At 44.8% G+C, this 13608-nt stretch overlaps 1 protein-coding gene across 10 annotated transcripts in view; it reads right to left on the bottom strand.

The window, feature by feature from the left end:
* Positions 1-13608, bottom strand: part of pcdh15b (protocadherin-related 15b) — a 1235959-nt gene that overhangs the window by 120400 nt on the left and 1101951 nt on the right. For all 10 annotated transcript variants that reach the window (XM_085994900.1, XM_085994899.1, XM_085994897.1 and 7 more), the window contains one exon: positions 1292-1507. In XM_085994900.1, coding sequence (XP_085851026.1) covers positions 1292-1507 — 216 coding nt within the window. The remainder of the gene's footprint in view (positions 1-1291; positions 1508-13608) is intronic.

Consider the following 13608-nt stretch of genomic DNA (forward strand, 5'->3'; position numbering starts at 1 on the left):
TACCCCAAATGTTTGTCCAATCAGGGTCCTGGTTTGTGCCTATTTTTGTATCAGATATCTGCTGGGTGTGGGATTGTGCAAAGGTAGCAATCCAGTTTACATTTACAAAAAAAAACCTGATTGAGTTCACATAGCAACTAACTGCTTTAAATAAAACATAGTGAAAGAGGCTGACAAATCCATCAGAGAGAGCCAGAACTTAATTGCACCTACTTTATATGCTGTATACACTCAAACTTTAAATACAGAAAGCCTTCACTTAAAAAGGAATCCGTGCTGTACATTCTATGTAATACTGACTTACTGGAAAAAGCCACCCAAGTTTGAAGAAGGAGTAGAATTTCGTTTTACTGGAATTACTTATTTAGATGTACTTTGAACAAAAAAAAGAGAATGAAATAGTAAGAATAGTATTCTATTTTAACTCGACTTAAAAAGAATACAAAAGTTGTAGATGCTGAATTGAAATCTTAAACCCAATTTAGGATTGTCTTCAGTTAGCTTCCTTGCAGTGCACAGAACTGATTATCTGGCACGGTTTCAGAACATGCAAAAGTAGCTCAACAAGACAGTAAATCAGAAGTGAGAGCCTTCAATGCTACACATATCCAAATATGCTGCCTACCCTCTTCTGTGGGAAGTAAGACTCAGTGTAGGGCAGGTCTGGTGAAGGAAGGGAACAATGGGAAATAACTTTGTCTAACATACCCTTAATTCATGAATCTGTTACTTTATCAATCTAATTTCCACTCCCAAATTGGTGCCTGAAAGAGATCCTCAGTGAGCATTGTGTCCATAGTACATTGTGCATTAGCTCATTCAGTATGAGCTATTCTGCCTATGTAACTTGATTCTGGTTTGCATTGTTACAAATGGAACAATCGCTAAAGTAAGAGTGGCAATGTTGAATTCTGTTTAAGATTTATTTTGAAAATGTTTTAACAGGAACTTCAATGGCTAGAAGAGTATTCATAAAAGAATGTTTCCATTAAAGCCTGCTTTTAAAAGCAATTAAAATACATTTTTTTAAATAAACAGAATACAGGTGATGTCCCCAGTGAAGTGGTCAACACACACAATAGAATCGGATTAACTTGGAATTCGCTAAACAAAATGTGAAAACTTCATTCTGATTTACTGATTTCCGGTACAATTCCATGGTACATTTTACAGCGAGTCTCATGACAAAAAAATAACATTCATTGCTTACCAAAAGAAGCACCTTGAATGTTGGATAATCCATTTAAAGCTAAAACAAAATAACTCAACAAAAATCAAGTCCTGTACTTACAACAACTTGTGCACTACTGCTCAATCCTGTCCCATAGTTGTCTGTTGCAATAACTTCAAATTTATAATACGATCGCCTCATGTTTCTGAACGTAATGGATGTCTTGATCATGCCAGTGTATTCCTCTATCACAAAGCCATCCTTTCCATCCTTTGTGGGTGGTATGATTAGTCGGAACTGAGAGATACTGTAGTTTCCACTGTCCTTATCTTCAACCTGACAATATAGAAAATAATGAAACTCCAAGGCTAATTACACATCATATTATTCACAAAACAGAGCTCTGTCACTAAAAAGATAATCCATCTATTTTATTGCTGAGGTACAATTTGACAGGAAGGACAGAACGTCTGATCCGTATGTTCAATGAAAATGACATTCAGGGCAGGATTTTCCCACCAGGAATAACCAGAGATCATGTGACACGGCAATGGTAAAATAGCAAGGCATCAGCCATTTTATTTTCTCTAAGCTGCATTGTTTGGGGCCCTCTGCTGATGCTCAAAGAATTGGGCCGGTTGTCAGGGGAGCAGGGATTGTGACTGGCAGTACAAGTAAGGCAAGTGGAAACTGACCTTGTTCAAGATGAATGGCGTCAACATTATGTCATGAAGTCATGTCCTTAGTGAGGCAGAACTTCAGTCATACATTGAGTAGCTGGCAGAGGGAAACAAACTGACAAAATATGAAAAACAAGAACATGGGAACAGGAATACACCATTCAGCCCCTCAAGCCTGCTCCACCATTCAATATGATAATGGCTGATCCGTACCTCAACTCCATTTACGCACTTTACCTCCATATCCCTTGATAACTTTACCTAAGAAAAATCAATCGATCTCAATCTTGAAAGCTCCAATTGACCCCCAGCATTCACAGTGTTTTGGGGAGAGAATTCCAGATTTCTACAACCCTTTGTGGGGAAAAAGTGCTTCCTGATTTCGATCCTAAATCGCCTAACTCTAATTTTAAGATTATGCCCCCTTGTTCTTGATTCCCCCACAAGAGGAAACAGTTTCTCTGTATCTACCCTATCGAATCCTTTTAACATTTTGAGCACCTTGATCAGATGGCCCCATCAAGAACAGTTAAGACACAAGAAGATTGATCCAGAAAAGATAGTCACATGTAAAGTCTAATTGCAAAAATAAGGATTTTATATCAGTGGTGTTGCCAGAAAAAAAAAATCTGCTACATAAAACTGCTATGTTCAGCATAGTTAGACAGTCTAGTACATTCAACAGTGCTGAGGATGCAGGATGTTCAGACATCTTATTTGCTGAGTGGTATCCTGATGAACAATCTACCATAATGAGTGAAAGAAAATCGCTTGCATAATGATGTAATATATTTAGATGAAGTGAACACATTATGCGGTCAATACAATCACAAATCTACATGTTACAAAAATGGTTGACTTTTTTCTGGCTTTTGCTTATGTAAATATTTATGCTTTTTGACATAAAAAAAGATTTGCAATATGCAAAATGCAAAGCTAAAATACCCCCCAGAATCTGAACTGTAGTAATCTCAAAAATTAAGATAGCCCTAACTGCTGGATCCAGGAGCTACAAACATGAAGTGTGGCCTCGTTCATAAATTTACTTCTATTTAAAAGCAAAATTAAACTTCGCTTTGTCATGAAATGTCACCAATTACATTCCTACTGCATCTTTATATAGAATTACATAGAATTTACAGCACAGAAACAGGCCATTCGGCCCAACAGGTTTATGCTGGTGTGCATACCCCACATGAGACTCCTCCCACCCTACATCATCTCACCCAATCACCATATTGTTCTGTTTTTTTTCTCCCTCATGTACTAATCTAGCTTCCTCATAAATGCATCATTTATTTCCTCTTGTTTACAAACTAAGAATAGAGAGTAACACTCAGAAAAATCCTTTGAAAAATTAGTCAGTCCAGAGGATGCTCCGAAGCTATGAACGAATGTACTTTTCTCCAAGACACTGGAAAAGATAAATTCAAGGCAGAGCATCATTGTTGAATAATGTACTTTAGGATAGACAGCTTCAATTATATCCACAAAGCAAATAACTCATTATAGAAGAAAGGTGTCATTGTTTTTAGCTGTCTTGATGACAACTGCACTTACAAGTCAATTATTTTCTTTCGAGCACACGCAATGCAAATTCTGTCTAAATTTGGCCAGAAGAGGGAGCTGCTGCACCGCAGACAGTGCTGCAAAAATATATCCGTCAGTCTTGGGTACCAATAAAATCTGAACATCAATCAATAAGATAAAGACTTACAATTATATTCAAAGTAAATGTCTGAATGTTGAATTCTCTTACTAAATTATTCAGCTCAGAGAAAGAGAACTAATGCTGTGTCTTTGTCAGCATTACTCAAAGCAAAACTTTATTGCAAAGCTCAATTTAATTTCAAAATTGCCCAAAAAAAAGATAATGAAGCTCAGATTGGTCTTTTGTTCAAAAGTAATTTAAGAAGTTCCATTCTAAGTATGAAAAGCAATACATTCATTCTCATCCTTATTTAGGAATTTGCACATTTTTATACTGTAGTTTAACAGTGCCTATTTGTTTTTATCTAGAGTTACTGTCATTTTAAATGTTGGTATTTTTATACTTTGCTCTTGTTCTTTTTTCTTTGTTTCTTTACATTTTTGACATAGTTTAACAAATGCAACTAACGTGATCAAATCCTACTATTTAGCTTTAAAATGTTACTTATTATTTTACCATGTTTAATCATTGTACAAGAATCAAATAGGCTAATTTTCATAATTGCCTAATTTTAAGCAACCAATTCTTTTGAAACTTCCCTCCGTCATATTAACTGTGAATAATGAAATCAATTAGTTGACCAATAACCTATTTCTCCTTAATGACCAACTACATTCAGTTTTTGAAAAACCCAAGTTGCAACAGTTGCCTTAAATATATTACAGTCACAGCTCATCATTTGATCTAAATCTTCTAAGAGGCCTTTACCATTCACAAAACATTCGACACATGACATTGAACATGGCAAAGTAGGTTTGGTTTGCTATATTAATAAGGTGCATTCACTTTAGGGTTGGGGGCCCTTATTCACAGTCACCTTCAGAACCTGATCTGAACTCATAGGGACAGAAAATGCTGGAAACATTCAGAACAGATGAAAGGTCATGGAGCTGAAACGTTAACTCCGTTTCTCTCTCCACAGATGCTGCCAGACCCGGAGTGTTTCCAGCATTTTCTGTATTTATTTCAGATTTCCAGCATCTACAGCATTTTGTTTTTGCTGAACTCGTATCGATTTCTTTGGCGGAACAACACTTTCAAACAATATTTTTTAATTTGAATGTTATTTTTTAACTTTATCAATTGGGGACTAAATTATTTTTGATATTTAAAAGAAATTCATCTTGGCGCCTGTATTGCAGAACACTATCTCCATACTGGAGTCTGGGACTTGCAGTTCAGGTCTGAAACCACCAGGTGCTGGGTGGGGTTGGACACTATGGCCGCGATTTTGCAAATGGATCAGCTGAGTTTCCGGGTTCCAGTCCCGCCCCCAACTGCATCCGGCCCACGGACGTGATTTTATGTCGAGTGACCTTGTTGAGCCCGCCCTATGGACTTGCCGGCCAATTAAGAGGAAGCTGGTGTCAGATGACATAATTTGATGATGCGTCATCTGCTGGTTTTCTTAAAGGGACCACGCACAATGTTTCTTTGACAGCTCATTTCTCAGTGCTGCAAACACTGGCAATCACTGTACAAAGGTGAGCTCTTGCAACACGCCACACTTACCTGGCGTGGTGTCCAGACGTCGGGGAACCCGAGGCAGAAGTGGCAAAATTGAAAAAGAGCCTGTTAACAAGTATCAAGTACCTGTTACCTGTTAACAGCCAGGTAAGTGGCTATAATCCTCTTCCTGCCGCTAGGTGTCAGGTCCGTGCACAAATCGGGAACCCGACACTTGGGAAGATTGATTGGAGGTGGGTTGACAGTGGGTTTCCTACCCGCTGTCAATCATTGCGATTTTGACAGCGGTCCCGCCTCCAATCCCGCTCCGAGCGCCAGCAAAATTTCGGCCTTCAGTCTGGAGATGACTTTGATGTGCCATTAGCCTGGTTTACACACGTTAGTTTGCAGCGATGCTGAAGATGGTGTGTCAATGCAACCCAAGTATTTGCAGTATTAGAAATGTGTCAAAGATGCTAGTTTCTGAACAGCTACATTCAAACAAAAGTGCTGATTGCTGGAACATGGAGGTCAGATCTACTTAAGGTAAAAGTCTGGAAGGGGAGGGAGTACTTCCTAATTATTTTTTCTCCATACTCTTGTAAAAGGTGGAAGCCAAGCAGAGTTTAGAGGAACTTCTAATGACAGGATTACACTATAAAGCTTTCCCAAATGATTTATATTAATTGCTTCAGAATTACTTCCCCCCCCACCCCCACAGGGAAGTCTTGGCAGCAAGGGATTGATCCTCTGCGATTGATTACCTTTTCACATTTATAGCATCAGGCCTTCTGTATGCCCAAAATGGAACCCACACATGCTGTCAGCAGGTGTGGGAACCATTTCCTTGAAGAGGGACACAATTCATGCATTGCTCCCACGAAATGTTCATGTAGGAGACGTGCTCCCTGAATACCCGCTGTGGGTATGGCCTCCTGCACAGTGCCCTCCTCCTTCTGCCTCTTGTCACAACTGCTCCTGCCCTCTGCTGTCTTCCTTGCTACTCCTTCTCCTCTTCTAGCCCCAAAGGCAGCCCTACCAGACCACCCATCAATGCAGTCAAACGATTTATAAGGCAGCAAAAAACAGCGCAAGACCAACAAAATCTTCTTCCAAGCAGTCAAAATAAACTTTCCAAAGTCTGATAACAGACCATAAAAGGCCTCAAAGTTAACCAGCAGCCTGAAATGATGAACTGGCAACTAACCTGTAAGTACTGCATATTCCCTTTAAATAGTACTGGTGAAGGGTCCTTCCTGTGTGCTAGCATTACACATTGCAGGGTGAGTGTACCACGTGGCGAATCATATGCTGGTGAAGCTCAATATCACAAAGGGGTCCCACAACAAGTGTAGGACCCTTACTTACATAAGTTATTCATTGCTTTATAGTTCTGGCAGGCACCCTGGACCCCTACAGAGAAGCCTCATTGAATACAACAGGCAATGCACCTCTAGCTTGTAATGAGTGCATGCTTCCTGCAGGTTAATCAGGATTGGAACTTTGGTGGACTTTCTTCACTCTAATCCAGAGCCTCTGAAATTAATTGTCATAACCTAATGACTGCCCCCAGCTCAAATCAGCTAGTTCAGCACAGAGCAGGGATCAATCCTGGGACGTTCCTGGTCTGTATGACTCAGTGACTCACTGGATAAACTCACTGAGCCATCAGGGAGCAAAGGCACTATCCCATTTACTGTACAGTTTACAACTTCTAGATGATGTGTGAAGGATTCTTGTTAAAATGTTCTCCCTTTGTTTGACAAACTGTTCTACCAAAAACTTTTAATGCTCTTGATGTGCCTCAATAAATCCGAGACTCGATGTTAGCGAAACAAAACAAGGCTTTTATTGACTTAGAAGGTAACACACAGGAGAGAGGTATCTTTCATCCAGAGCTCTGCCGTACTGGATGTGCTGCAGGCTGGGCCAGCTTACATAGGGGCCAGGTATGGGCGGAGCCCTACACATAGTACAATACAATGGGCCAGGTATGGGCGGAGCCCTACACATAGTACAATACAATGGTGAGGAAACAGAACAGAGGTAAGGGAAATGAAACTGAAACCAACCACAGTCACAGGCAGTGATGAATGGAATATTTCATCACATTCACCCCTTCTATAGATTTAGTCTGTTCGGGGGTTTGATAGTCCTCTGCGACCGACGTGGCTGTTGTGGTGCCGCGGGTGTCGGCTGGGTGTCCCCGGTGGCCTCCTGGGTCTCTGCCGGGGGTGCCGCCAGGGTTGTTGAAGGGGTAGTTGGTGGGGGTGCCGTTGGTCGATGTTCTTCCGGGGGTGATGAAAGAGTAGTGGGTGAGTAAGAGTTGCTGTGATCGTTGTTGCTGCTATTGCCGTGGTTGTTGTCGTTACCGGCTGGGGCGACGTCTTTTATGGACACGGTGTCCTCCCTTCCGTCGGTGTGCCGGACATACGTGTATTGGGGGTTGGCGTGGAGTAGGTGCACTGGCTCCACGAGAGGGTCCGTCTTGTGGCCCCTCACATGCCTTCGCACGAATACCGGACCTGGGGTGGAGAGCCATGATGGCATGGATACGCCGGAGGTGGATTTCCGGGGAAAGACAAACATTCGTTCATGAGGCATGGCATTAGTGGCAGTACACAATAGCGACCGTATCGAATGGAGCACATCTGGGAGGACTTCCTGCCAGCGGGAGATAGGGAGGCCCTTGGTCCTTAGAGCTAGAGTGACTGCGTTCTCTCGCTCCACCTGACCGTTACCCCGGGGGTTGTAGCTGGTGGTACGGCTCGTGGCGATCCCCCTGGGCAGCATGTACTGGCGTAGCTCTTCACTCATGAAGGACGCCCCCCTATCCGTATGGATGTAGCTCGGCATACCGAACAGGCAGAACAGGCTGTTGAGGCATTTAATGACCGTGGCGCTGGTCATGTCTGGGCAGGGGAAGGCGAATGGGAACCGGGAGTATTCGTCCACAATGTTCAGGAAGTAAACATTGCGGTCGACGGATGGGAGGGGGCCCTTGAAATCTAAGCTGAGCCGCTCAAAGGGCCGTGTAGCTTTGATTAAGTGGGCTCTATCTGGGCAGTAGAACCGAGGCTTGCACTCAGCGCAAGTGCGGCAGTTCCTGGTCAGAGACCGAACTTCCTCAATTGAGTAGGGTAAGTTGCGGGACTTTATGAAGTGGAACAGCCGCGTGACCCCTGGGTGGCAGAGGTCGTTGTGGAGGGTCTGTAGCCGATCCCCGGTGGCGCTGGCACACATCCCTCGTGAGAGGGCGTCAGGGGATTCGTTAAGGGCCCCTGGCCGGTAAATGATGTCATACTCGAAGGTGGAGAGCTCGACCCGCCACCTAAGAATCTTATCATTTTTGATCTTCCCCCTCTGTTTATTATTGAACATAAACGCTACCGACCGCTGGTCGGTAAGTAGGGTGAAGCGTTTGCCGGCTAGGTAGTGGCGCCAGTGGCGCACTGCCTCCACGATGGCTTGGGCCTCCTTTTCCACGGAGGAGTGTCTGATCTCGGGCCCTTGGAGGGTCCTCGAGAAGAAAGCTACGGGCCGCCCCGCCTGGTTGAGGGTGGCCACCAAGGCAAAGTCAGACGCATCACTTTCCACTTGAAATGGAGTGTTCTCGTCCACTGCCTGTAGCGTGGCCCGCTCAATATCCTGCTTAATGCTTTTGAAGGCGGCGTGGGCCTCAGCAGAGAGCGGAAAAGAGGATGCTTTCAAGAGGGGGCGGGCTTTGTCGGAGTAGTTGGGGACCCATTGGAATAATAAGAAAATAGCCCCAGGCACCTTTTCAGGGCTTTGGGAGTGTTGGGCAGGGGCAGCTCCCGTAGGGGGCGCAATCGGTCGGGGTCTGGTCTGATTTCCCCATTCTTCACCACGCTGCCTAGTATGCAGAGGCGCGTGGTGTTGAAAACGCACTTGTCCTCGTTGTAGGTGAGGTTGAGTTTTTGTGCGGTTTTCAGGAACCTCTCGAGGTTCAAGTCGTGATCCTGCTGGTTGTGACCGCAGATGGTGACGTTGTCGAGGTAGGGGAAGGTTGCCTGCAAGTGGTGGTCATCGACCATGCGGTCCATCTCCCTCTGGAAGACCGAGACCCCATTCGTCACCCCAAAGGGGACTCTGAGGAATTGGTAGAGGCGTCCGTTCGCCTCGAAGGTGGTGTACGGGCGGTCCTCTGGTCTGATAGGGAGCTGGTGGTACACTGACTTGAGGTTGATGGTGGAGAACACCCGGTATTGGGCGATTTGGTTCACCATTTCTGATATGCGGGGTAGCGGGTAGGCGTCTAGTTGGGTGTACCTGTTGATCGTTTGGCTATAGTCGATCACCATCCGTTTCTTCTCGCTACCCCTTACCACTACCACTTGGGCGCGCCACGGGCTGTTGCTGCGTTCAATAATGCGCTCTTTCAGGAGCCTGTCTACCTCGGTCGCGATAAACCGCCTGTCCTCCCAGCTGTACCTCCTGCTTTTGGTCGCTATTGGCCGGCAGTTAGGGGTAAGGTTCGCGAATAGCGAAGGTGGCTTTACCTTCAGGGTAGCCAGACCGCACACTGTGAGGGGCGGCTGGGACCCACCGTACTTGAGCGTGATGCTTTGGTGGTTGCACTGGAAATCTAGGCCCAAGATCACGCTCGCACATAGATTCTTCATGATTAATACTTTAAAATTATTGTATACAGTTCCGTTAACGGACAATTGTACCGTGCATTAAGCCATGATGGTCGATGTCTGGGTTTTATCAGCCATAGAGATGGTACCCCGAGTAGGGACCACCTTTAGGGAGAGTTGTTGTGCCAGTTCAGGGTGGATAAAACTCTCCGTGCTTCCACTGTCAATTAAACATTTAACCCCGCACCCGTTTACCTCGATGTCCACCATTGATTTGGATAGTGGGTGCGGCCTGGTCTGGTCCACTGTGACCGATGCCACTGTAGGGCCCTGATCGAGACAAGATGGCGTCCACGCTGTCTGCTCATAAGATGGCGGACCCCACGAGGTCGGGCAAAATGGCGTCCAAGATGGCTGCTCCCACGGCACGCACGCGGTGGTGGCGGGTTTTCCGGCGGGGTTCCCTCTGCACACCTTCCCGAAGTGCCCCTTCTTACCGCACTTAAAGCAGGTGGTGCCTTTCGCCGGGCACAGGTTTCTGGTGTGCTTCGGCTGCCCGCAGAGGTAGCAGTTGGGCCCCCGACGCGTCGCGGCTGTCGTAGGGCTTCTGGGGGGAGAGCGGGGCCCCGACGGTGTCAGGCTGCCGGGCGGGGAAGATGCCTTCCAAGATGGCGGCGCCCTTGGTGCGCACGTGGCGGCGTGGACGGCGCGGGCTGAAGAGTAGGTGTCCGAGTTTCTCTGGGCCACATCCAGGGATCGCGCTGTGTCCGCAGCCTGTTTCAGGTCCAATCCCGTTTTTTCCAGCAGTCTCTGCTGGATGTAAGTGGAGCTGAGGCCTGTGATAAAGGCATCGCGAACAAGCTCATCAGTGTACACTGCGGCTTTTACATCTTGGCACTTGCAGTCTTTGCCAAGCGTTTTCAGGGTGCTTAGGAACTCCTCCACCGATTCCCCAGGTCGCTGTGCGCGAGTAGCGAGCAGATGTCTAGCATACACCTCATTCGTAGGCTGCTGGTAATGCGCCTTTAAGATGTCGCAGGCGGCCGGGTACGTGTCGGCGTCTTGGATGAGGGGGTAAACCCAGTGGCTTACCCAATTCCGCAGAATTCCTAGTTTCATACTCGCAGCGTCCGTAGCGCCTTTGACGGCTGCGGAATTGTCCAGGAAGAATTCCATACACATAAACCAGTGTCCGAAGCGTGCCGATGCGTCCGAAGCATGCTGGTCCAAATCCAAACGTTCGGGTTTCAAGAGTTAATCCATTGTGTTGAAAATTAAGTCAATAAAATTGATGTGCCTCAATAAATCCGAGACTCGATGTTAGCGAAACAAAACAAGGCTTTTATTGACTTAGAAGGTAACACACAGGAGAGAGGTATCTTCCATCCAGAGCTCTGCTGTACTGGATGTGCTGCAGGCTGGGCCAGCTTACATAGGGGCCAGGTATGGGCGGAGCCCTACTCATAGTACAATACAATGGGCCAGGTATGGGCGGAACCCTACACATAGTACAATACAATGGTGAGGAAACGGAACAGAGGTAAGGGAAATGAAACTGAAACCAACCACAGTCACAGGCAGTGATGAATGGAATATTTCATCACAGCTCTCTCTTCCTTTCTCTCAGGCATGGCCCTTTAGTGGATCCTAATTTGCACATCATTTTGGATGAGTTACCACCAACAGAAACTCAGCCAGGCTCGTTAGTAAAGGTCAAGTGCTCAGTTCCAGTTGTTAAGGTGAAGAATGTGTAGCATTTCCATGTATTTACTAGCGGATAGCATAATTTAGTACTGGTGGTGATTATCAGGTGGAATACAAAAAGTACCATCATTATAGGTCAGTGGTAAATATCAGCTGTTGTTGTGCACAGCGCAATTTCTTCTCATTATTAGAAATTAAAGCACTTTGATTTATTTAGGCATTATAGGAGGCAGAAGATTAAAAGGCAGGACACAGTGATGTGTGCGAGATGGATAGCGATTTACGCTTACTCGAGTTAATTAGGCTATCTTATCTCACACAAGCAGGCATGCTCTTTCTTGATTTCATTGTGTAGAAAGGGACCTAATCACATTCCAGGAGACCAGATTCCTGACAAATTCTGGCTAAACCCAAGTGGACTCAATTGTTTTACTTTCACATCATGGCAAAAGTGCATTTGGTTTAAATTCATGTGTTTTTGGGGAAGTGAATATTTGTGTTCCTCAAAGTGAATGATTTCAGTGGAGGACAGTGGAACACCTTTCCACTTCTTCCAGCTTGTCAGCTTCAGTCAGTTCCAAGTTACATGCATTGCAGGCTAGGAAGGGTGAGCTCGCTCTACTTTGTTTCACTCTGATGTACTGCACTGATGTGAGTTTTTCTACATCCTTATGGACTCCTTGAGATTGACAATTTATTCTGGGTTGTGCCCAGTTTTGTGCTGTAGACCAACATCCATAGGAACTGGTTTTAGACTGCCGAAATTGATATTAAATCGAACGGAGGGAGGAAACAAAATGAAGCAATGGCCCAGAAATTCGGGTTGGAGGCTTCCTGCGGGCGCCGGCCGTTGTGCTGTGGGCCCCCGTGGTATTCCGATCCTGGGCCTCCTCCAACTGCCGGCGCGCAGTGCTTGCGTATCCCAGGGGCGCAATTAGTTCGAAGCGTCCCCTGGGATCACGTGGGCCATGGAGAGCCAATGGTAGCAGGGAATGCCCATTCATAAATTTGACAGGAAGAGCTGTCAAAACTATAAATACAAATCAGCCCCAAAACATAACTAAAACTTCAAATAATTTTTTTTTTTTTAAATCGCATTTTTAAAATAACTATAAATTACATAAAATAACTATTCTAAACAATAATTTAAATTTTTGAAAAAATTAATTACAGTTTCTAATGGGGCTAAAAATAAACTTACCTTTCTTTAAAGTATTTAAAAATAATAAACCCGTGGAAAAAATGTTTTAATTTTACTTAATTCACCACTTACCTTGTTAAAAGCAGGCCTTGTGACTGCTTTTTAAAAGTGTAACTCTTGGAGACTTACCCTCCCGGATAAAGCTGCAAAAAAAACGTAAGTTCCAGGCGCATGCGCTGCCTCTCCGGCGCACGCGTTCGACCTGTGAACCCCTTCCTTTAAGGGAACGGAAGTTCCGGTTTCCCGCGCATGCGCAGTGCACGCACGAAACCGGCACTTTCGTTGGGCCTACGCATGAGTACTCAGCGCGTACTCACCCATGGGGACCCGAATTTCTGGGCCATTGTCTAAACTTTAGCATGATATTGACTGCTTCAATTCCATTATGATACACAACCGGTTAAAAAAGAGCTTCACTCATAGAAATCACATGGTAGCTTAACTTCATATAATTGTCGCAACAATTAGTTGTTTGACACTGGTGTCTGAGGGTGTCTGAGGGAGGGGCCAAGCCATTCAATTCAAATATAAACATATTTTGGGATTTGTTCAAATATGTTTGTTTGGTAACTTTTTTGAATCCAACAGACGGTTCTTTAAATGTCCTTAGTCTCAATTATTTTTTGAATGCATTTAATAATGCTTTTCAAATCTGAGTCTGTATGTAGCCTTTGGAGAGAAGTGATCAGATCAAATAGTTTCCATCGTGAGAAAAGGAAACAAACACTACATAAGAATATTACTTACATTACAGTTTCACACAACAGTGATGAACTATTTATTATTTTCTGTTGCACAAGGAGCTAGGTAATTAACAACTATTGTAAAAATATATGTTGTCTTACTGCAACTATTCCCTTGTTTTACTGTTCAGTTTGGTAGTTAAACCAGGATCTGGCAGCACTGTGGACTGTCCCGGGGTCTGGGAATATTAAGGATTGGGATCTCTCAATCTCTCAGTTTGGGAGCACTGGGGAGCAGGGATCCAAGATCTGGTAGCAATAGGCAGGGTCCTAGAGCATGATAGGACTGTAGAAATGAGGCCAAGGGTCTTGGAGCATTAGCAGGGAAGGGGGGGGGTGCAGGCACGTGTA

The sequence above is a fragment of the Somniosus microcephalus genome, chromosome 8 (assembly GCF_052327205.1).
Source record: "Somniosus microcephalus isolate GS21.2 chromosome 8, FLI_Smic_1.0, whole genome shotgun sequence".
NCBI classification, from domain to species: Eukaryota; Metazoa; Chordata; class Chondrichthyes; order Squaliformes; family Somniosidae; genus Somniosus; species Somniosus microcephalus.